Source organism: Symphodus melops (genome assembly GCF_947650265.1).
Source record: "Symphodus melops genome assembly, chromosome: 15".
NCBI lineage: Eukaryota > Metazoa > Chordata > Actinopteri > Labriformes > Labridae > Symphodus > Symphodus melops.
The window spans coordinates 19,276,879-19,300,260 of NC_136705.1; the positions used below are offsets into that span (position 1 = coordinate 19,276,879).

The following is a 23,382-nucleotide window of genomic DNA, read 5'->3' on the forward strand; positions in this document are numbered from 1 at the left end:
CCAAAACCTCAGTGAGGTTAAACCTAGCAAATCCCTTGTTTTCTCTTATTTACAGTCCAACCACAGACTGGCATGTCACATTTGCATAAAAACCAAAGCTTTACTGCACTGTCTCCTCTGGTTCCTTTGTCTGTTGGCAATACTTGCAGCCTAAATCAAGGGAAGGTAGACGTCTCCTCTTATGTGTCAAAGAAGTATGAAAAGACAAATCCACAACCTTGAATGTTTAGAATGATTCCTTTTGGGTTTGGCTCAGGAGAGGAATCTACTATTAAACCAAGGCTAACCTCTCCTGTTGCTGGAGACGGAGAATTAAGGGTTCAGGTTTTTGGGCGAGTGTCAGAGGGTATTCAGTCCGGTGTCTGTCCGCTGCTCATTACTCTTCGCCTGGAATGTGAGATCAACACAAACACGAGATCACCTTCAGGTCGTAGACAGCAGTCTGGCCCACATTATTTTTTCCAGTGGTCAGTTGTAGACAACATTGTGTGATTAACAATGGAGCTGAATGATGGTACGTTTGCTGCAAAATGATATACCAACTGCACTTTTCTGAGTCAAATGCACGGGCTGCATTCCTTTCAATCAATTTCATGGTATTAACTCAATAACCGCGAAATTCACCGTGGGTGTCGTCTAGACCAGTATCCCTGAAACACACGTCTTCACATCGAGCAGTCTACCTTCAAATGAGAGCATGCTTTAAATTCCTAATATTTGTTCTACATATGTGTCTTTATAATCGACCCCTCAGAGCATCACATTCCTCCACATGATAATGAGTCCAATCCACTGTAGCTGAGGCCAGAGCAACAGCGGTTTGTTAATGCTTTTTTTACACCCCCCCCCCAACTCTCTCTCTCTCTCTCTCTCTCAGAAATGTATTGCCCTAATTGAAAGCAGAGCAGCGATTTTACGACGGCTCTCAGTGTTTCTGGTGTACTGCCCCTATGGAGGCCATCTGCTTTGGATTTAGATTTCCTTCTCCCTCTCTCTCTCTCTCTCAGTTTCTCCGTGCCTTTCTCCACCCTCCTGAGAGGGGGCTGATTGGAGGGTCCCTCAACAGTTGGATCAGGCGACTGTAGGGCTTGTGGTATTTGTCCATTTGCCTTTTTTCTTTCTGTATTTGTGGATGTTGGAGTCTGCTTTGAGAGCAGCAGGTACTTCGGACCCTCCTCGGTTCAGAGTCCTCAAAGACCTGGACCTAGACCTTCACGTGACCCCTTTTATATCTTAATGAGCTATCTGCTGTTCCTGCTCATCTTGTTCTCTTCTGGTGTATTTCGGTCTCCCTTTTTGTTTTTACTGTCTCTTTCACAGCACTGTTTGTTCTATTCTATGCAGCCCATGAGCTCATTAATCCTGCATTATAAGCCAAAGAATGATCTGTGTCCTTGTAGCGGGGGCTAAACTCTTTGAGTGGGAGTAGTGCAGGAAAACCGCGCGCCAGAACTTTCCAGTTGTGTCTCAGGAGTGTGTAAAAAAAAAAAAAAAAAACGAAAAAAAAAAAAACTTCTGGATGAAGAATTGTGTGCATGTGCACGCATTCGTTTCTCGGTATTACTGGAGAGCAGAGAGAGGGCGAGAGAGGGAGAAGCAGAGAGGGAGAAGCATTGTGTGTGGCCATGTTTTGCGTACAGATTGCGCCGATGAATGCGCGTATCACGTGTGCGTATGCTTCGTTTAGCGGTTCACTGACCCGTGGTGTGTGCGTGGTATGATGAGTCCCTGCTGTGATCTGGACTAAGTGAAGACGCGGTCGACTAGATGTGGCTTTGGAGCGACACTGTCTGCTGTATGGTCTTCCAAATTGACTCTTTATCTCAACGACACGCTGGACTCGAGCCTCGGGAACGTAAACAAACACTGACTCAAAGCAATCCAGTAATGTCAAAGTGATACGACAAACACACCCTGCTGCCTTCCGCCACAGACTCCACTGACTAATTCAAATCTTTGTTCCCACTTTACCCAAAACGATCTAAATGGCTCAGATACGTCCATTTAGCTCTGGCTTGAATGGTTTTATTTGTACTGAGCAAAGGAAAACAAAACACATCCTCCCATGTAGCCTCATCTCCAAAGTGTTGTTGTGGGCTGTGATGACATAGTTCCATTATATTAGTCATTCTACCGAGGGTGTTGTGAGCAGTTTGTGCACGTTGCTTTAAAAGCAACAGAGCGTGGTTATTTTCCCGGAAATCAAGCCTAACTAAAACATTTACTCAGTGTTTCTAGTGTTTACAGCTAAATGTTTTGGTTCCTAATCCACTGCAGCAATGTCAATGAAAAGACGAGCCCTGTATGTTTGTGTGTAGGTGAAGAAAACCGAAGCTTCCTGCATTAGCTGCGGCGCTGCCAGTTGTGTTTCCAAACGTCTGCTGCCAGTGGCGGCACAACAGTGCAGATGTTATTGTGACATCGGTTCCCACGTATTTCGGGGGGGGGGGGGGGGGGGGGGGGGTCCGTTTTGGAATGTCCAACGCCCACTCTGGCACGAAAGACAGATTTGACCAAAATGTGATTTTCGTCAGAGACCTCCACGAGAGGTTACGTGTTGAAACAGCCTGACCACAAATGTGAGTCCAGAGCTCCCATCTATCACTCCAAATGTCCAAATACGTTCTGGATTTCGTTGCAGTTGTGCAACTTAATGTTGGTGTTTATTATGTCAAGGGAAGCTGAAGTGGTATTGGTATGTTAGTGCAATTGTGTCTGTAATTGGGTGGGTTTAACTTCTTGTACTTTTAAATTCTATACACAGTATAATCATTTAGTTTGTCAGAGAATCGCTTTAACAGTTAGAACACTGTTTTTTCATGGCAAATATTATTTGTCAATACAACCATTATTCCAAAACCAAAATACAGTCAGTGTTTTTCTTTAGAAGACCAAAAAGCTTCAAATCCTTAAATCATGGAGAATGACTCCTCACGCCGCCTTACACATCTGACTAACCATATAGTCAATATTGAAACTTCTTCATCAACTGAAATAGAAGGGCAATCCATTCGATGCGTGTCTGTAAGGAGCATCTACAAAATGATTGCATGAAGGGTCGGCTCTGAAAGCACTCAGACAGAGCGTATGAAGCACAGCCAAAGGCCAAGGCCAGAGCTTGGAAACAGCATGGAGTGGGAGAGGAATGGTCATGAGGAGGATGAGTGCTGTTTCTGTCCCGCTGACTTCTGGCTGCAGTATCAGGAAAAGATGTTTGGTTTTTTTTTTCACATTTGAAGAAACAACTGTTGCAGGAAATTCAAGGTTAATGTTTCCATATGAAGAATGAGGGTTAAGGTGAGACCTCCTGTGTTGTTCATCTGGCGACCTCATCATAGGTTGTTGTTTTTTTAAGTCTGAAAAGTTAGATTTATGAGATTTGATACAGTAAAAGTCTTATTTCAGCACATTGAGACTGAGAGTGGTCTGTTTGCAGTTGCGTCACATGAGCTCGATCCTCTGCAGAGGACCCAATCCGATGGCACTCTTCTTTAAGATCGTTCATTGATTGCATAAGGATGACCCAGTCACTGTGTATAAACTGGTGCGCTGCAGGCCAGCAGAAGTCAGATTTTCCAGCCTTCTTGCTGTCACAGTGGGAGATGAGAAGCTGACAGTGAGGTTGAGGTCATGCTGTTGAGGGGCCAGATTGAAGCACAGCCGCTCATACTTAACGTCGGCTTGCCGGTGCTGATGCAAAGTGCTGACGTCTATCAGGGCAGCGCCAGATGCTGCTGATTAAAGTTTCTATTACTCACACACAGGCTGGGACAAAATACCAAGGATATAAAATGTACCCCTCTAAATCTCACCACCCTGAACCTCTTCACATACACCCTCAAAACCTGCAGCCAATGTTAAAGTGATTATGAAAACAATCTCAAGTCCTCCAGGAGAAGACCGGGCAGGTCTGATTTCACTTTGCAAACCTTTCCTAACCTTCTGGAGAGCTGCCATCTGTTGCACGCTGTGCATTAAGATGACTGCTTTCTGATATATCAGATCTCTATTTGTGCATAAAAAAAAAAACAGTTCCCTGCTCATCCAGTTTTTCTTCATCTCTCTTCTAAATGGAAAGTTTTTGTTTGCTAAATGAACCTCTCAGAGACTGACAATGATTACTGCTTAGCATGTCCTAGAGACGAGGTTTCTTTGTGTAGCTGGAGCTTTAGATTGATAATGACAAGCTCAAACAAACTTACTAATCACTCTACATTTGGGAGTCTTTTGGCAGGATGGAGGGCGTCTTTTGATGAAGCCTATAAACAACCACAATTTGTTTGTCATTCATTTTTCTTTTCTTTTTTTTTTTTCTTTTCTTTTTTTGGGGGGGGGGTCATTCCTTTTCCTACAATGTTGTTATACTAGCCTACATAAAATTGCCATAATGAAGTCATTCTCCAACTCCTCCCAACAATATTGCCCTCAAGCTAGTGCTCTTTTATGGCTGACTGAGTCTTCGTAATCATCTCCCTCATGAGAATCAGAGGACTAATTTAAAGCAGCTGCATTTGGAGTAAATGTCAATTACACACCCATATATTCTGCCAAAACTGTGTAGGAGTGTGGTGAATGATATTAGCACGACAAGCATGGACACACCCTGCTGTCAAAACTCCCCGTCCATTATTGTCCAGCCGAATTCAAGAGTTGCTCTTCAAACTGTCATACTGAACTCTCTGCACTGTGCAGCACTGACAGAAAAGAATTTCTCTGGACTCCTCGAAATTTATCTATTGGATCAAAAATGTAGAAATGCTTTTTTTCCCCCCACATAGGCATCCATTTGATTCAATTTGATTTGATTTGCTTTTTTTTTTTTTTTTCCCAGGCCAGACCCAAAGGTGAAGGGCTGACACCGTACCAAGGGAAGAAGAGATGCTTCGGAGAGTACAAGTGTCCCAAGTGTAAGAGGAAGTGGATGAGCGGCAACTCCTGGGCCAACATGGGACAAGAATGTATCAAATGCCACATAAACGTCTATCCACACAAACAGGTACAGAAGAAAAGTCACTGTCTGAAAGATTTTCACTAATGTCTTAGAATAAAAAAAAACAAAAAAACCCTCAGTCTCAACCAACGCTAACAGAGTCCAGACTCTGGTCTCGCATGGCTGCAGATTGTCTTGAGGTCATTCCAGATGGCCCCATTAAAATTAAATAAAAATCTCAATCTCTTTGGCCCCTTTGGTAACAATCCAACATCGAGTGAACTAATTACATTTCCTGATTGATAAAGAGTTTAGCGTTATTTAGTGAATATCAACAAATCTGAAACAAATTATTTCTTTATTAATAGCTCTCAGACACTAAATACTCATTGAAGCTTGTACAGTTGGAATTCCTCTCATGTTGAATTATATGAAAAATGGAATTCATGTTAGGCAAGATGCTGTGTAGTCTGGGTTTTTTTTTCCCGAGCAGCAAATGCTCAGAGGGTATTAACGTGCTGGTGAGCTGTCTGTTCGGCTTAACCTCGAATATGTTCCTCACAGTCCGTTGACAAAAGAGATTGATCGCCTGAGAAAGAACCCTCCCTGTTTTCTTCAACTACAGATATATTTATCTGCGGTGCTTCGTCTTTTAATATTTATGCTTTTCCACATTCTTCCAATTCCACTTCCTGAAATAAAATTAGGGCTACTGCTGGAGGCCCTGTTCGTTCTCTGAATACTGCGGCTTACCATGTTTCACTCTGTTAACACTTGCATAAAAAGAAGCAGGAAAGGGACAGTGCTGGGCAAATTTACTCTAAATCTCTGGCAAGGCATCGCAAAATTCCCAGACAATGAAAAGTGAATGCATAATTTTTGCCAGACATTTAGTTGGTTCATTTGCATCTTCTTCAGGGTGAGATCTTAACAGAGAATATTAACTTAAGAAAAAAACAGAGCTATGGGCCAAGAGTGCATTTACATTGCCACAAGGCTACTGAAGTATTTTTTCACCTACAGTGCACCGTTCTGTTTCTTGGAGTTCACTGGTGAGAGAACCTCAATCCTTTCTGCCTCTGTGTCCTGTGGCAAAGCAACACATAGGCAAGCAAATTCTCTGCATTTGCAATGTCACCCACTTAACATATTTCCCCCTGTCAGCGTTTGAAACGGACCACTATCCTCTGTGTCCTCGAGTATCAAAGAGCTCAAACTCTCAGCACGGCTCCCTCCCTTCCTGCGGTTTCCCATAAATAACCTGAATATGTATTTTCCAATCCCATCCACATGCATAAAATATTTGACCCTCTCAGATAGGGAAATATATTTCCTGAGCACCCAGAGCGTTTGTTTCAAGCTTAGGGCGCGATGTCTGATGGGTGGGATGGCTGACACAAGCACATTGTCTTTTTGCAAACCATCCTGACTGTGCTGACCTTTTGAGGGTAGAAAGCGTCCAAAGTAGTGGAAGCTTACATCCAAGTAGCTCAAAAGCTGTGTTGCTAAATCAATTGAAAGTCTTCCTCGAAAAAGCATCATTGGAAGACTGGAGTCAGTGTACAAATGCTGGAGAACTAAGATAGCTAGTTAGCTTTAGGGACCATTGATAAAGCTAATCAATCATTTCATCAGCCTTAATTTGTATCACACCAACTCATAAAGATATCTTTAGACACTTAATAAGAGCAGGTCATGACCATAGTCTTTGAGACATTATTTACAAAACCCCAACAATAGTCCACCATGAACAACGCACAAAAAAACGTCTTTCTAACCGTCAGAAACCTTGAATACAACCACACCTCGACTAAAAAACAACTAACCTACATTTGAAGCCAATTAAATTATAAGTAGCAACAGGCTAGCCAAAGGGGGATTTCACCCTCTTTAATAACTCTTTATTTAATCAAATAGTGTAAAATCCTGATAAAAAAAGGCATGCTGGAGTACATGTCAACACAGAAAGACAAAAGAAAAGTCTGGCAGCTTTTATTACATTTTAGCCCCAGAATGTTCCAGGCGCGCTATCGTGTTAGCCTCTTGTCCAGCCTATTCCACCAAGACCGGGACTTTGACCCCTGGTTTGGCTACGCTACCCTAACCTTATGTTTATTGGAAGCTTTGCAGACACTCCAACTTAACTTCCCACTCAGCTTTAATGTTTGTTTTGTTTTGCAAAGGGACTGTATCCTTGAGATGACAGGGTTTTTGTAAGTAAGATTGTACTTCCTGTTGAGGTTTCCTTTGGTCCAAGTCCCACTTAGTTTTCAATGGAACTAGATTTTTTGATTATAAGTACAAAAATAAGAAAGACCTTTCATTTATTTAGACTTTAAACATGTTTGCTTGTGTTGGTTATCCCTGCTTTCATGCCAAACACACATCCCACATTATAGGCTATTGATAGCTTCAAGGGAAACATGCTCACACTTCAGCTACAGATTCCCTTGAGTCTTGTGCTCAAGGACACATGGAAGATGACGGCAACACGGGGGCTTAAACCAAGTTCCTACCAATCCCAGAGGGGACCCAATAAAATATACATCAGATTTTCCAGAATTCTTGAAGGACCCAATGTCTTTAACATACTGATGATAAAGTTGCAATACCTTCTGGTAAACTCACTAGTGAACATCTGAATTATCTCCTAGTAGTAACCTGTGGTAACCAATCATATATCTCTAGTTTGATGACTTGGACGAATTAGTCTTTTTGAAAGCAGCTCCAACCAGAAAAAAAAACCAATAGAAGAGAAATAAAACTTTCCGGACAGGTTGTTAAAAAACCTCCAAACGTGCAAGCCAGCTAGATTCCCTTTGTCCTCGGTAATGAGTCCAAAAAAGCCATTGCCATCGAAGTTTGCTGATATTTCCATACAGATCATCATGATCAAATACATACTGGATCTTTTTCTATAACAGCAGGTTGTAAAAGTATACTGCAAGTTTCCAAAGCTGATTGTTCGTTGCCATAACTCTGCAACTAATTGTGTTTAGTACACATTGGGTCTGGGCAGAATGTGGAAGCAGTGTTGGGGGCCAAAGGAGTTAGGCGTATAGCTAAAATGAATACGATGCCAAATAAGCTGCTTGCAAAACTCGAGAGATTTATGCTGTGTGGGTTCTTCTTGGTTTGCTTCAGTGAGTAATATGACTCATTATATATCCTCTGTTTGTATCCTCAGCGCCCTTTAGAGAAACCAGATGGCCTGGATGTTTCTGACCAGAGTAAGGAGCACCCGCAACACCTGTGCGAGAAATGTAAAGTCTTGGGCTACTACTGCCGCCGTGTGCAATAAAATCATCTTCATCCAGAACCGGAAAGCAACTTATGTGTCCCAAGTTGTATTGCCAATCCTCCATCAAGGCTATTAACTTCTCCATGCCCGATTCGTATTCAAGTTTTCCATAGCCCTGGTCTGCACACATCAGTGTCCTTTCATCTTCTAATATCCCCTCCTTCTTTCAGAAACCTCAAATATGGACTGTAGCTCTTATCCTCCCATTTTCTGTCCCTCCTTGCCTCCTTTTTCTATCATTACTGCTCCATTTCGAGTGACAGTATCGAAGAATATATCCTGGAATGAGAGGAACAGTTTAACTAAAGATCAATCTCTTAAAAGGTTCTTTTTTTTTTTTTTTTTTTTTTTAAAATGGGAAAAAACTTGGCAAAATCAGTGACTTTTTAATGCCTCATGCATCCGATGTAACACAACACTACAAGTCCAAATTGATGTTTAACATCATTTAAGCATTATTTAGTCTAATAAGCACCAGTTGTTATTGGTGTCACTGGTAGTGTTGGTCTCAATAGATTACCTCACCTTGGGGTTGGTTTGGTTTTGTGTTTACAGAGATCTGCCTTCCATTTCCCTGCCAAGTGAAGTGTTTGGTAATGTGATGAACGTTTAACCTGGGTCTCTCATGATGGTAAAATGTATTGGAGGCCTTCGATGTCTTGCCATATTAGGGTCAGCAGCACATCTTTTTAACTGTGAATTAACTGAGGGACAATGTGCCATATACAGTATATCCCTAGCTTACATTTGGCCTATTTATTTTCTTGTCGTCTAGTGTGCAATTTGAATTTTAACTGGGACGTAAAGAAATGTTTTTTTGTATGTTTGTATTTCACATTATTGCGTTACTGCTTCCACGTGTCTGTAGAAACTACTGTAGGTTCAGTTGCGTAGGGTTGCTACTTGTCTAGATTTAGTTTGTGCTAACAGATGAGGTTTCATTAGCCCCCCCTGAAGTATTTTTGTTCTCAACTATCTTTAGTGCTAGAAATGTTAGGTGTAAATGTTATATAAGTAATGTGTCGGTTTCTCCAAGCAGTGTCAAACATACTCAGCTTTTTCAGATACAAAGTTTACCAAATTGTTCACATGTTAAGCCTGACATTACAAATACGTGAGAATACATATTAGATGTTGTTTTAAAAGCATTTTGAAAGATTTAAGTTCCCTGGCAGCCATACAGGTGTCAGTGAATGTTAATGGAAAGCCCTTTTTTAAGGACTTGAACCCTTAGAAGTGATGTCTCGAAGCTGATTGCAGTGTAAAGAGTGTCTTGGTGGACGTGAGATTTTGGAGAACTGCAAAGATTTTCAGGTTGGTTGAGATAAACAACAGAAGTTAATATGGAAAGGATTGATTTGTGAAAGTGATGCTGAAAATTCAAGGATATTTTGAAAGTGGTTTTGTTTATGCTGACGTTATTGTTCATATCTATGAACATAAGTGCCTACAATTATAAACCAATGTCCTTAAAGGAAGAGAAAGACACATCCTGTTTACATATATCCTGTGCACACTCAGAGCACGACACAGAAAAAAAATGTAGTTCTGAATTATAGAAACCTGCCTTTAAAGGAACAGTTTATAGGAAGTGTGAACTATTTTATGTACTGTATTTCTAGCCTTATAAAAGCTGACTATATTTTTAACACTTGTATACAGTAATGTATGTGCCTTGAAAAGATTTACGTCATTCTTAAGTATCAGGACTTGGAGGCCTTTTGAAAACTGGGAAAAGACATGTAGGGACAGGCTAAGAGTTGTAGTAGTATACAGTACGTGCAGACTGTAAATGTTATGCATAGGAAGTTTACCGTGTGTTCAAGACGTCACCAAAGTTCAAGAAATGATGCAGTTACTCTCTAAGAAGTTCAAACTGACGTGGTGGGTGTTCGTTTCAATGCAGTTTGTCGGATTGAAGGCACAGGCTGAATGAAACAGCATTTCCAGCTGGCAATAACAATCCTGCTGTGGTCTGTTGTCATGGAATATCAACAAAGATGTTAATTCTTACAACAGAGCGGTGTCGCACATGAATCTGTGGACCTCTCTCTTTGTCTAAAAAAAAAAATCTATTGTAGCTATGTTTATCTATGGGTTTGTAAAAAGATACATGGTCACTTTGCTTAGTGGGAGTTTGCAGTGGCTGATGATGGTACTTAACAGCTGGGGAAAATTAGCCAATCCGCCTGTCCATCTGGAAAGTTAGAGGGGCACTCTGGAGATTCAGAACTATTCTACAAACATGCAGCTGTGCAAGAGACACCAAAAAACAGTCAAAAACAATGCAGCAAAGGCTAAAAAAATCCTACAATTAGTGCTAAAACACAAAGTCCTACATTTCCCATAATTCAACTCAAAGGACATTGTCTACATTTGTCTAATTTCTCTGTTTGGTACATGCCAAGATCTTGGAAGCTCAATCCTGGATATGAGCTTGTTTTCTTTAAAGTTCTTCTCCAGAGCTACAGAAGACACGAAACGGCCATTTGTAAAGTCTGAGTAGTACAAACTGTGACTGGCGAGTTAACTGCACTGTGTGTGTGTACGACTATTGGGGTGCCCCTTTAAAAGAAGGAATTGGCAGCTGTGAATCTCTTAAAGTTTAGGAACTTCTCTAAAAAACAAAAAAAAACACTTCCCCATTCAGCCTGTAAATGTTGGGAATAAAAACACCCATCTTTGCTACTATTAACATCTTTCTTTCTTTTGTGTGACGCCACTAACCTAACAATTTATATGTAAACCTGATAGTTCACATCATACCATGTGGCTGTAGTAAGAGGAATAGATACCAATGATGCCTTACACACTAACCTCATAAACAAGTAGCATATTATTTTGAGTTTTGGCAGAATAGTGATTGTGAAAATAAGAAACCCAGTTAAAGAGTTGGCTTTCCTTCGAGACAAACGTCTTGATGGAGGCCATTTAAAAATGGAAGAGCCAATGGAAGCAGTTGATACATTACATTTTGAAGAAGAAAAAAAAAAGAAATTCGGGCGTAATGTCTTGAATTACACATACTTGACTTTTCTCGAACCTTTTCAGTTCAAATTTGTTCTTTTCTATGAATGAGATGTGTATTTTGGAACACTTAATAGATGTTGAAAGTTTTAAAGCAATCTGCAAAAACTCAAGAGTTATTTTCCCTGACAAAGCAAGACTGTTTTATGTATATATTTGATGGCCATCATTTTCAAGGATCGTAGCTCTTTTTAAAAATGTTATGCAATATTGAAGGTTTTTTTTTTCTTTTGTTTTTTTTTTGTTGTGTGTGAAGAAGGGCCTATTGCTGAGAATTAAACAAAGCTGGGAGTTTTTTTTTTCCTTTTCTTTTTGTTTTACAAGAATCTGAGGGGATATCCTGCAGAAATATTTATGGAAAGATTTTTTACAACACTTTTTGTATAGAATATGCAACAAAGTTACACTAAGATGGAAATATTGATGATTACATAGAATATTATAAAGAAAAGCTGGTACATAATTAATACCCTTTCTCAATTATAAGCCATTGTATTGTTGTGTGTTTTGTTTCGTGACGTTATCAGTGTTAAATAAACTGCCATGTTATTCGGTTGCTATTTGTAACTAATTATGAGCTGCCATTTACATCCATACAGTCCCATGTATTCATTTTGTAAACCATATTATGAAGATATATATTGTGTTAACATGCAGAAATCTTGTTTTTCTTCTTAATAAGTGATGGATACTCACCACTGTATACGCACGTTAAACTGTGAGATGTAGTTTGCTTAAAGCAGCAATGACAAGGAACTATTATAAAATGTTATATGGTGTTAGAAGTAGATTAGAGAGTGTATACTTTGGTCAAGAAAGCGTGTGTGACAAAGAACTATTGTAGAGTTTGCATGTGCATGTGTTTGGTTTTGAATGATAATTACTTTGTGCAATGTATGCTTGTTTGAAGACTTTACAGCAGTTTGCTACAGTACTTTTTTTTTTTTATTGTTACCACGATCAGCATCTTCTGATTGTTACTAGTCCTCAAGTATTTCATTTACCGCTAGCCTCTAGGAATAAAACCTATTTACTGAATGTAATGTGTTAACACTTATGTGGTCAATTTGGAAAGTGATGTTTGTACTCTTTACTGTCTGTATCACTTGAGATGTTTGTTATGCATTATTGCAATAATGTAATATTTGAATTGGACAGAACACAGGCGTGAGGTAGGGAAGACGATTATTTTGGGAAACAAGGACCGTCATGGTTTCGAGGGTAGACCACAGGTCTGTTTTTCATGTCCATGAAATGGCATTCCAAAATGTGCCTTATTTGTTAGTTTGGAAAACATTTTAGTGCTGTCTGTCAAGTTTGATGAATAAAAGTCACATTGAATTAGAGCTGCTTGGAAACATACTTTAATTTGTTTGGGTCTTCTGCTGATTTTGTTTTTACCAGTATTTGGGGGCGGAGGGTTCTTTTAGGAGATTGATTTCAGCCAAAAAGAGACACATTGTAATCTGAGAGCTCCTGCCTGTGTAATATTCACGTTTTCATCAAAACACTGCTTAATATCTCTGTGCAGGCTTGGAGTCTTGCACAAGACTGTGAAGCGTATAGATTATGAGAAAGAGGGTTTTCACGGGTTTTTCATTGGGGGTTGTGTAACTCATGAGGGGGAGAAACTTGTTACACTTCTCTTCCCCGTGAAAGTGCTGAAAGATAACAGACGCATCGCACTGACAGGTCTTGATTTCAACACATCGAGTCAAACTGTGGACAGGAAAAGCAAAACACACACACAAAAAAAAAAAAGGACACCAGCACACATGGGTGCTGTGGGATAAATGCAGACGTTTTCTGCAGAAGAACCAGCCAGTACCAGCTGTATAGATGTCATTGTTTTGCATGTGTGTATTAAAACGTTGGCCATAGCACGGAGGCCTCTCCTGCCAAGTTTCCGTGCACAATATTTGACGTGCATTCCAAATAACTAAAACTGAAGCGGAGGGTGGGGACCCAAATTATATCAAGTTTGTTACAACATCTCACCCTCAAACACAGCGAGAGCTGAAAAGTCTCTATGGCAACAATGTAATCTGAGAATTCAAACAAACGGTGGAAGGTCAGCGAGCATATGGTTTCATTTAGGGGCAAGAGCTGCTTTTTCACGTCACTTCATTATTTACTTTCATAAAGTATTAGCTCGATAAGCAGCACCACCCAGTCTCTGGCTTTCAGACATGTCCTGGTCTCCTGTTCTCCCTCGCCCTCTCCTCCAGGCGCTCTGCGTTTCAAATAAAGAGGCAGTGAGAGGGAAGAGCAGCCCACATACACACTGAAGGCATTTTCAGTTCACTTTACGGATCCAGCACGTTAAATCATCTGCATTTGACTGTGTCCAACGAGGCTACAGCCCACAGAGTCTATCATCCGTCAACTAGATTCATGTGATATTAAGGCTCCACTGTAGGTGGATGTCACATGATGTCACATCCTGCTCTGATGGACAGGAAGTCAGACGCACTGGAGAGCCTGGGGTCTAAAAAAAGCTCCTGGATCATTTCCAGGAAGCTTTAAAACCAGCAGGGTCTGTGGCACAAGAAAGCAAATGTCCTGTACGGAGACCAGAGCTAGTAAAATCTGAAAACGGTCTTTTAATAGGCAGTAAATGTTGAATAATTGCACAATAAGAAGATTTTACAGAGCAGAAGCCTTAGACCTTGGAGCCTTGTACACAAGAGAGGGTTAAACAGTTAAAAAAAAAAAAAATCTGATTTAAGATCATTTATGGCAGTTCATCCTTGAAACATCATGAATATGGGATTTATCAGAAGTCCATGTGCCACCGTAGGTGTCATTTGATCTCCCCGCAGTCCGTGATGACAATTTTCTTGATCACACCCCCGTCGTGCAAACCAAAAGATTCCATCTTAGTAACGACATCCATACCTTCCTTCACCTGCCCGAACACCACGTGTTTACCATCCAGCCTGTCAACGGAGAGAGACGAGATGTGGTCGGTGAGACTCTGAGAGGAAGAACCGAGGTTTGATGAAAACGGTTTGCAAAATATTTACCATTCAGTTTTAGCCGTGCAGATAAAGAACTGGGAGCCGTTTGTGTTTGGCCCTGAGTTTGCCATTGAAAGTGTTCCTGCAGAGTTCAAAAAGGCAAAAAGTTAATTTATTAAACTGCAAACAGTCAACAATATATCTTGATCCCATTTTTAGCACTGATCCAACATTTGGGCCTGTAGCAAAAAAAAGAATGACACAAGACAATAACAGTCTGTTTTCTGTTCTTTTCTTAAAAAATGATGCAAACTGTGATTATGCAACATTTTTTAAATGAAGTGCCAAACAAACAGAATGTGGCCGAAGTTTATGTAAGAGGAGTCATTTTGATTATTTGATACAAAAGTAGGTCATTGACCTGGGGATTGCTATATGTGTGTAAACTGTAGTTTACATGCTACATAAAACTAATCACTGCCACCTAGTGGAGAGACAGCTCTATTAAAAGAGGTTATTAGAGCGTGGACAATTATAAAATACATAGAATTAGCTCTGAATCAAACAATCTTTTCTGATTCTGAGCACGGTCATCTAAAATTCTTCTAAATGTCAGAAAATAGTTATACCATTTGGAATACATAACATTAACTACAGAACATGCAGTTATGTGTCTGACAATTTATTAAATACGATCCTAATTTTCAAGTACTTAGTGTTTTTCCCTAATGGTCAATTAATTTTCCACCCTAAAAAAAAGGCCACCAAAACACAACACAAGTAACTAACAACACATGATACACGGCACACCATCAGGATCATATCAAAATACATATATTTTTCCCTTCATAGAATGATACATCCACAAATCTGAATATTTATAGAGAAAGAACAGAACTAAAGCCAAGAGCAAAACCTGACAGAGGGACTCAAACTGGAAGGGAAATCTGTTCAGAAAGCAACAAGGTTTTTTTTATGTCAGGGGTGTCAAACTCCAGTCCTGGAGGGTCGGCTTCCTCAGACTGTTAGATGTCTCCCTGCTTGGACGCAGCTGAATCCGATGAGTGACTCGTTATCAAACTTCTGCAGAGCTTGATGACAACACATTGTTTTAAAGCAGGTGTGTTAGAGCAGGGAGACGTCTAAAAGTCTGAGGAAGCCGGCCCTCCAGGACTGGAGTTTGACACCCATGTTTCATGTCAATATTTTTCACCAGCAAATAATAAGCATATAGCACAAGTCAGGTCGTTGATATATTGCTGTGTGAATATTTAACCATATAGCAGTAATGCTGCATGAAGCGATATAAGTGATGGGTGGATGTATCATCAATAGACAAAGCAAAGATTGTTGTATGAACGCGTTTAAAAGATGAAGATGTCTACAGTAGACATGTGAGCTTTGGTTGTCATTACCTGGACCAGTGTGCTTCAATTTAAAGTTTTCATCTTTGAATGTTTTCCCAAATATAGACTTCCCTCCTGTGCCGTTGTGGTTGGTGAAATCTCCCCCCTGCAAGACAAAAAACAAACATCATACAACATCAAGTATAAGACCTTTATCTGAATACAAACTTTTCTGTCACTCTTACCTGACACATAAACTCAGGTATGACCCTGTGAAAGCTGGATCCCTTGTATCCAAAGCCATGTTCTCCAGTGCACAGAGCTTTGAAGTTCACTGTGAGGTAAACATGTTTCATTCATTTGAAAACAAGTCAAGGACAGTCTGAGTGAATTAGACAAGTTGCAGAAATATAAATTATTTATATATACCTGCAGTCTTTGGCACTATTTCTGCATTCAACTAAAATAAAATACAAATGAAATGTTATTCACTTAATGAATGTTTACACTGCAATGCACAGTCATTAACCAGGAGGCTAATGCTATAGCTCATACCTCAATGATAATTCTTCCAAGCGGTTCGCTGTCGGCCTCGATATCCAGAAACACCACCGGGTTTTCAGCGGGACCGGAGGAGAACAGCTTTTCAGCGGCAATAACCGGAGAGCTGTATCTGATGCGTTTTTTTATCTGTAACATTGCAGCTCAGCTGAAATAATGAGGAGGACATGCAGGCCACACAGGCGCTGCTGCAGCTGATACTAGTGTTTACATGTGACGTCACTCACACTCTCAGTGTATGGTTGAAACAAACAGCGACCTCGCGTGGGAGGAAGTCACACAACATCTGGTCTCCTTTTTTTTTTTTTTTTAACGTCGGTGACAAAAACCCATCTGTTTCTTATGATACACGCCTCACCTTCAAAAAGTTATGTTTTTTCAGCAGTTTATTAAAAAAAAAAGTTTTCTTAAAGGCAGGAGCCTATTTAGAAACAGAGTGCTTTGACTGTAAGGTGAGATGAAATGAGGGAATTTATTCCAGTTTCAGGTCAGGACAAGTGTGGCTGAATCTGATTAAGTTATATTTATTCCAAGTTATTTATTATTGTCAGTAGATTTTTTTTAATCTATGAATGTAACACAAAATAATCAACTGGACCTTAAAAGATAGGACCAGATCGTAATGCGGATGACATCACACATCTCTATAAGTCCCAATATCTCTCCTTCCTTCAATAAAATATTTAATACATATCGCTGTTCATACCCAACCAAATACAGTTCTGCAAATGTGATCATTTGATTTTTCTTGTAGTCAAGAGAAAACCGGCTTATTGCTTTAAATACTGTGACACTGAACTGATGATAGAGCCAGAGTATTTAGTTGCAGAGTTTTGTTTGGAAACTTAGAGCGTAACTTGAAAGAGTCTTTATCTTTTGCTCAATGACCGACAACAGTTTTTCCCCGCGCCAATCTATGACTCGCTGGTTAATAGAGAAAAATATCCTTGTCCATCGAATTAGTTTACTTTTCAGTGTCGATTTCAGCTAAATTATAAGAGATAGCATGATACTTTGATTTACAACATAATTTACTTGGAGGATTTACTTTACTAAAGTGTGCCTTTTTCACAGCAGACACTCTCACCTGTCAAAGCTGTTATTTATTACTTTAATAGAGTGAGGATGCAAAACACAGGGCGCGGAAACTACAACAGCCACAAGCTATTATAACTGAAGTCATTGACACCTGATTCTTCCATTAAAAGAAATCTGAGTGTGTCCTCATTTGAAAGGCCTTTCCATTATTGTTTTGCTATTCCAGCCTGTAATAATTTTTTTTTATTGCGTTGCACTAGAGTAGTCCCTTTTCATTTGATGGTGAATATGACATGGTTTAATAATCAATGCTTGTACTTTATATGTCAAAAGACACAGAGGCCATTACTTGTGTTTCATCTGAATACATATTTATTAGATAAATATTAGGATGTCACGTCATCTAACTACATACAGATTTGCAAGACTAAAAATCACAATGTTTTTCTGACCAGTTTAGAATATGAAATGATTGTACATAGAATGTACAAAACCAAAGAGACAACTGCCACTTGTTGTGCCAATCACTTCAGGTTGTACCTTTATAGCCTTTTTTTCTCTTTTTTGCCAAATTGCATAAAAATTGTAAATTTGACAAAACTCTTTTTTACAAACTGTAAATTTGGAAACAACTCTTAAGAGCCACTCAAAGCTCGACGTCTCCAAGTCCCAATTATACCTCAAAAGGCTTCCATCATTTTGTAGCACCTTTATAAAGTACACAGGTAATAGAGAAATACACAGAAGTTTAATATTACACAAAGGAAAAAATTTCTTTTTTTCTCGGAAACCCCACGTGGAGGGGTACATAAAGTATCTTACATAAATGAACAGGCGTGGTTAGAGAGGTCTGCACAGACACAATCAAACAAAGACTCTTTTTGCCAAATTCAATGTCTGACAGGAGGATGGAAGCTTTACAAATTCTAAATACACTATGCACACTCCTCCTGGAGAAAATGAATACATTTCTGTTAACGTGTCTCTATTTGTCATTTACATTATATACACGTATCCCTTTCAATCCCACACCCCACCCTGGACCCTCAGCCACAACCTTCCCCTTTACATTGCAAACAGGAGGGCCTCTTCCCCCCCAAAAGAATTTAATTTTACAACATTAATTGCATTCTCTTTTAAATCCTCCATTTCCAAAGTCTGCAATCAGACAGTACAATTTGTGTCGCGCAAATTACTAGACGTGATTTCGTGAAAGCTTACAGTTATATACTGGAACTGTGAAGGGGAATAAAACATCCCAATGCGGCAGTGCATTGTCTTGAACAAACACATGAACAACAGACACAAAACAATTGAATCCTCCAGCTGTGTTACACGCAGATGAATTGATCAATTCTGAAAGACATATTTGGTTCTTCAAACAAATAACAAATCTCTACTTGGGGGATGGGGGTATTGTACCCAACATTTGACAGTATATTTAAAATCCACTGACTGTACTGCATTAAACTGTGTAAACCAAATTATACCTGTTATAAAAACACAGGATGAACAATAGTTTAAAATCATAAAAAAGCCTCTTTTTTTATAAAATAAAAATACTCAAATAATGTTCACATATTTGTCTTGCAAAGTATCAAAAGCTCATTATCAGGGCTCAACACATTTCAAAGAATGTTTTGCACATTCTCACTTTAAATAAAAAGGACAATGTCACCTGGTCCATTGACTTGGACGTGAAAACGTGAAACGTTTTGAGAGAAATTTGGACCTCGATGCTGCTTTGACAATCATTTAGATGGGAAATAAACAGCTAATTTAAAGCTGACCAATTAGTTTATCAAAAAATAAAGAACTCTGAAAACGCGTCTGCTGAGTGATCGAGATAATCCCTTTCACTTATGCATTCTCATTTTCATGGAAAAACTGTACACAGCACACAGGTACTCGATACAAGTCCAGTGAAAGTGCATTCAGATCAATGAGTTACAATATCGGACTGGTTATTGGGGATTCTGTGTGTGAGGTCTTTGACAGACATACAGTACCATGTAGATGCCAGAAATAGATAGGTACAGTACTGTACAGTCACAAAGTATTCACAAAGGGTATATACAACAGCTCTGGAAACACTGTTGGATCATGCAGGATGTTTTTGCCCCAAAAAAGATGCAGGTCAACAGCAACAAAACGCCAGAAGGAAAGATCAGTACAATCACACAGACGTTTGTATAAAATACAGTGATTTAAAAAGTTCTGCTGACGTCTGTAGGATGTTCAAATCCTGCCCTTACACCGATTTTATATCCAGGCGGCCCAATCCTTTTTACAAAAAAAAGCCTTGGACAACTTTGGTGATGGGTATCTGATTAATTTCCATGTGGGACAAAGATAAAACACATAAAAAAGGACAAAAACACATTGATAAAAAAAATGAATGAAAATGAAATAAAATAATAAATATAAAGACAGAGAACAAATTTGATCAAGCATGTTTAGGCTGGACAAAGACAACAGGAGCCATTGGCACACATGCACTTGTGAACGAAATGGTGCTGAATTCAATGAGGAAGAGCGAAAACATCACAATAAATACAAACCAGTTCAAACAACGACCACAGACAGGCTGGAGAAGAGGAGCTGGAGAGCTTCTGAGGTGGACTGATTTCTCTTTTCATTCCTTCTAAAACTCGCTCTCTCTGCCCTGTCTTTCACACAACCTTGCAGGCAAACAAAAGAGGACACATAAACACACACCCATGGGCATACACACAATCTGACACACACACACACACACACACACACACACACTCACTCACAGACACACACACACTGCATTGCACAATTTTCACTCATTTCCTCTGTTGACACCGGAGGACATCTTAGCTCGTCCATTCAGTGCTCTGATTCTGATAGGTTCCAGTTATTCAGCTGTCTCTCACACACACACACGCACGCACGCACACACACACAGTCTTGGGGTTCATCGGCATGTGCCAAAGTTTTGGAAGAACACATTTGAGAAAAATAAAAAACACTTAAAAGGAGACATTTTTTCACTAAAAAGGAAAAGTATAATAAAAAAAACCAAACAAACACAGCTACAACACTCTCCTCCATGTTGTTTATACACGATGATTATAGCTGCACAGTTTTCAGTTGAAGAGTCACAAATATTGTATAAGTATTGATATAATTTCACTCTAGTGTCCGCCAACATGGCTGTAAAAGTTGTGTTCGTGTCAGGCGTTGGAACTGGTGCGTGGAATCTTTACATGAGGAAAAAAAAAAAAGGGGGGGGGGGGGGGGGGGAGCGAGCCGGCGATCCTGCTCTCTCCCTTGGAGTTCCCAAACAGGTGCCTCTTTTTTTTCAGTCTACTCCTCTGCCACACGCTATCTTTTGAAGGACTGTGTGCGCGTGCGCGCGTGTGTATGAGTGATCACAGGAAGCAGCTTCAACAGGAGGTCGGTAACGTGTCTGTGGACGGACAGTCGTAAAAAAAATCCCGACTCCTATAGGTGCAGGAAGGTGTCATATGAAAGGGGGAGTGGAGAGCTAGTTGTTCTCAAACAAGGAGAGAAGGTCGTCGTTGCTGTTGGCGGGGAGGTCGGGGGGGTCCAGGTATGATAGTAACTCGTCTGGGTTGGCCAGTTCTGGAAGCAACTGTGGAACAAAGGCAGAAAAAAAAAACACTTTAGAATCCCATTGATCTTTTTGACTCTCGATGACTTTGATTTAAAAAGAGCTAGCACAGTCTGGAAGCAATTTTGGCGTCACAACACAGAGCACACAGCAAAGAGATGAGAGAAGCTGTAGCAGACAATAAGCTGGTAACAGGAAGCTTAATAGTGCCCAAAAGCCGGGACACTTACATCCAGCGAGGGTTCAGGCATCTCCTGGGCGCCCTGACTCATCTGCTCCGAGGCGGGGTTAAAGCTCAGATCGCTGTGGGGGTGACTGTTCTGCCCCGGCTGCTGCTGCTGAGGCTGCGACTGGCGAGGTGGCTGCGATGATTGGCCGCTGTGATGCAAGGGCTGCCCTGACTGGCCAGTGTGATGTAAGGGCGGCCCCGATTGGCTGCGGGGGTGGGGAGACACATGCAAGATCTGCTGCATGGAGTTATGGGACTGTTCGGGGTGGGAGATCTGCAGGTGTGGGAGGGAGACGGATAAAAGCGAGAGTGGTGGAGAGTGGAGAATGAAGAAGACAGAGTGACAGAGACAGAAAGTGAAGTGTTAGGTGGGGGGGGGGGGCAGAGAGGGAAAGCAGAATGAGTTCCAGCGTGAATAATATGGAACAGGCTTTATAACTGGAAGCTGTGATCAGCAGACATGTACAGCTGCAACATAATACGGTGACATGAGCATGTGAGCATGACTGAGCACACATGCTGGCTGGAGGCACAGGATGCACCTTGTTCTCATATCTCCTAAACTATACCACAGATTGTCTGCAGATTTCCATCTACACACTAAGATACCAAATTATGCTACATGACAAATTGACTTAGCAGTGGATAAATGAGAACACTAAAACCATAAAACCACAGCAAGCTAGATTGTTTAGTAATGTGCTTCTTTCCAAAATGATTTTTTATTGCCGTCACTGAGCGGGAAAGAAAGCAGCTCAACAGGTCGCCCCGACTTACCGCGTCGTTCATGCCGTGGCTGAGGGGCTTGTCCTGCGAGAGGAGTCCGCCAGGTCCATCTGGGGGGTGGGAGAGCTGCGGGCCATGGATGAAGTCATTCAAAGGGGGACCTCCTCCACCACCACCTCCTCCAACTCCACCACCAGAGGGGTTCACATGAGGGAAGTCAAAGTTCCCCTGGCTGTGGTAACTGTTGCCTGGAGAAACAAAAGCACGGATGTTTTATTATCTAAATATGAAGACAAAGAGTCCCTCCTGTTCATACACAGCAGTGTTTGAAGAGCAATGAGTCATTGCGTCATGTTATCTTGAGTTTCATGTCAAAAGGTGTTGTTGAAATCATGTATTTCTCTGTTTGTATAAAACGTCATTTGTCCTTATTTTGGCTTCAGGGTGCTTACACATTGCTTTGTCTTCATCCTGGTTAACAGGTTGCTCAGGTTACGACTTGTCAATTGCAGGCCGCCACACTTTACCTTGCATGGATCAATGATTTACTGATCGAATGCTGTTTTAAAGAAGACTTAAAACTAGAAACTAGGAATTATGAAGTAATTAGGACAACGTCTACTGACATACTAAAGTCAATGGAAAAGTATGGTATCGTTCTCATCTGTTTTCAAACAGACTTCTTTTTTTCCCCCAACCAACTGAGTCGCCCCCTGCTGGCCATTAGAAAGTGCATGCTCCAGCCACGTCTGCATTTGCTTCCCTTTTGAAACCCAACCCTTTTCACATGCGGTCTGTGTTACCGCTGCACAATGTTATCTTTTCAAAGTGGTTCCAGAATAATATAGTTTCACGTTTTGTCTTATCAGAGTAATGTGCTCAAAAACATTTTACACCGAGTTCAGCATGAAACTCTCCTCGGGGCTTTTTCTTTGTTTGGAGCACTAGAGACACATCTGTGGGTCTCGCTTCAAAATGAAAACATTATTTCTCAAATGGCAAAAAAAGAAAAGAGCTGCCTTTTGTGTTTTTCCGGCTGCCTTTCTCTACCTGCTCCTGGGTAATCGCCCCCGTTGCCACTTGCATGTTGACCAGGGTGTGGAGGGTAGGGGCTGGGACCTTGGCCAGGACCAGGTCCGGGGCCTGGGCCAGGTCCGGGCCCCAGCTGGGCGATCATCTCCATCACATTGGGCATGGTCATCTGACTGGGACTCATAGTCTTAAAGCGCTTGGCAATCGGTCCGTCAGGGTCCTCTTTGATGTGTAGCTCCGACTTAATGGGGACCGGTCGCCAGCTGCATGTGGGGTCTATAGTGACCTCCTCAAACTCTGAACTATAAAAGGAATAAGAACAAAGTTCAGGATACGGTTGAGACAGCACTATGGGTGGATTTAGTGGAAGAGAAGGAACTTACTTTTGGATTGCATTTAAGATTCCCCACATGTACTGGTCCACCTCCAGACCTTCTAATAATGCTGTTTTACTGAAAGGAGGAAAAGAAAGATTCCATCAAAACAACTCCAGGCTTTCGTAATGGTGATCTCCCCAGTAAGCAGCCACTTTTACTTACTTGCACACAGGACACCTCCATGTCCCCCTCTCACAGTTGAGCTGCAAGTAGGACTCCAGATCAAAGCACTGTGGAGATCAACATCGTAA

At 40.8% G+C, this 23,382-nt stretch overlaps 3 protein-coding genes across 5 annotated transcripts in view; 1 reads left to right on the plus strand and 2 right to left on the minus strand.

Annotated features, from left to right (window-relative positions):
• The window catches only part of zcchc24 (zinc finger, CCHC domain containing 24), a 37,003-nt gene extending 24,399 nt beyond the window's left edge, over positions 1 to 12,604 (plus strand). Inside the window, exons 3-4 of the mRNA XM_079363251.1 lie at positions 4,832 to 4,996; positions 8,118 to 12,604. Of these exons, the coding sequence (XP_079219377.1) occupies positions 4,832 to 4,996; positions 8,118 to 8,231 (279 nt within the window). The 3' untranslated portion in view covers positions 8,232 to 12,604. The remainder of the gene's footprint in view (positions 1 to 4,831; positions 4,997 to 8,117) is intronic.
• A 1,237-nt stretch (positions 12,605 to 13,841) lies between these two features.
• On the minus strand, positions 13,842 to 16,354 carry ppifa (peptidylprolyl isomerase Fa). The gene is made up of 6 exons (XM_079363253.1): positions 16,120 to 16,354; positions 15,994 to 16,024; positions 15,810 to 15,898; positions 15,634 to 15,730; positions 14,285 to 14,360; positions 13,842 to 14,197 (listed from the first exon to the last, which is right to left on the minus strand). The coding sequence occupies exons 1-6, from the start codon at positions 16,261 to 16,263 to the stop codon at positions 14,062 to 14,064; spliced, it is 573 nt and encodes a 190-aa protein (XP_079219379.1). The 5' UTR covers positions 16,264 to 16,354; the 3' UTR covers positions 13,842 to 14,061.
• Positions 16,355 to 17,512: 1,158 nt separating this feature from the next.
• zmiz1a (zinc finger, MIZ-type containing 1a) overlaps positions 17,513 to 23,382 on the minus strand; it is a 109,266-nt gene continuing 103,396 nt past the window's right edge. For all 3 annotated transcript variants that reach the window (XM_079362729.1, XM_079362730.1, XM_079362731.1), the window contains 6 exons: positions 23,294 to 23,361; positions 23,138 to 23,206; positions 22,773 to 23,056; positions 21,774 to 21,970; positions 20,998 to 21,270; positions 17,513 to 20,788 (listed from right to left, as the gene is read on the minus strand). In XM_079362729.1, coding sequence (XP_079218855.1) covers positions 20,681 to 20,788; positions 20,998 to 21,270; positions 21,774 to 21,970; positions 22,773 to 23,056; positions 23,138 to 23,206; positions 23,294 to 23,361 — 999 coding nt within the window. In that variant the 3' untranslated portion in view covers positions 17,513 to 20,680. The remainder of the gene's footprint in view (positions 20,789 to 20,997; positions 21,271 to 21,773; positions 21,971 to 22,772; positions 23,057 to 23,137; positions 23,207 to 23,293; positions 23,362 to 23,382) is intronic.

Bases quoted from the DNA above. Each gene is read 5' to 3' on its own strand.
- ppifa (XM_079363253.1), bottom strand. From the start codon at position 16,263: ATGTTACAGATAAAAAAACGCATCAGATACAGCTCTCCGGTTATTGCC. The intron at 16,025-16,119 runs GTATGAGCTATA...ATTTTATTTTAG, and splicing joins TTGGAAGAATTATCATTGAG to TTGAATGCAGAAATAGTGCC. The intron at 14,361-15,633 runs GTAATGACAACC...TGAACTCTGCAG, and splicing joins ATTGAAGCACACTGGTCCAG to GAACACTTTCAATGGCAAAC.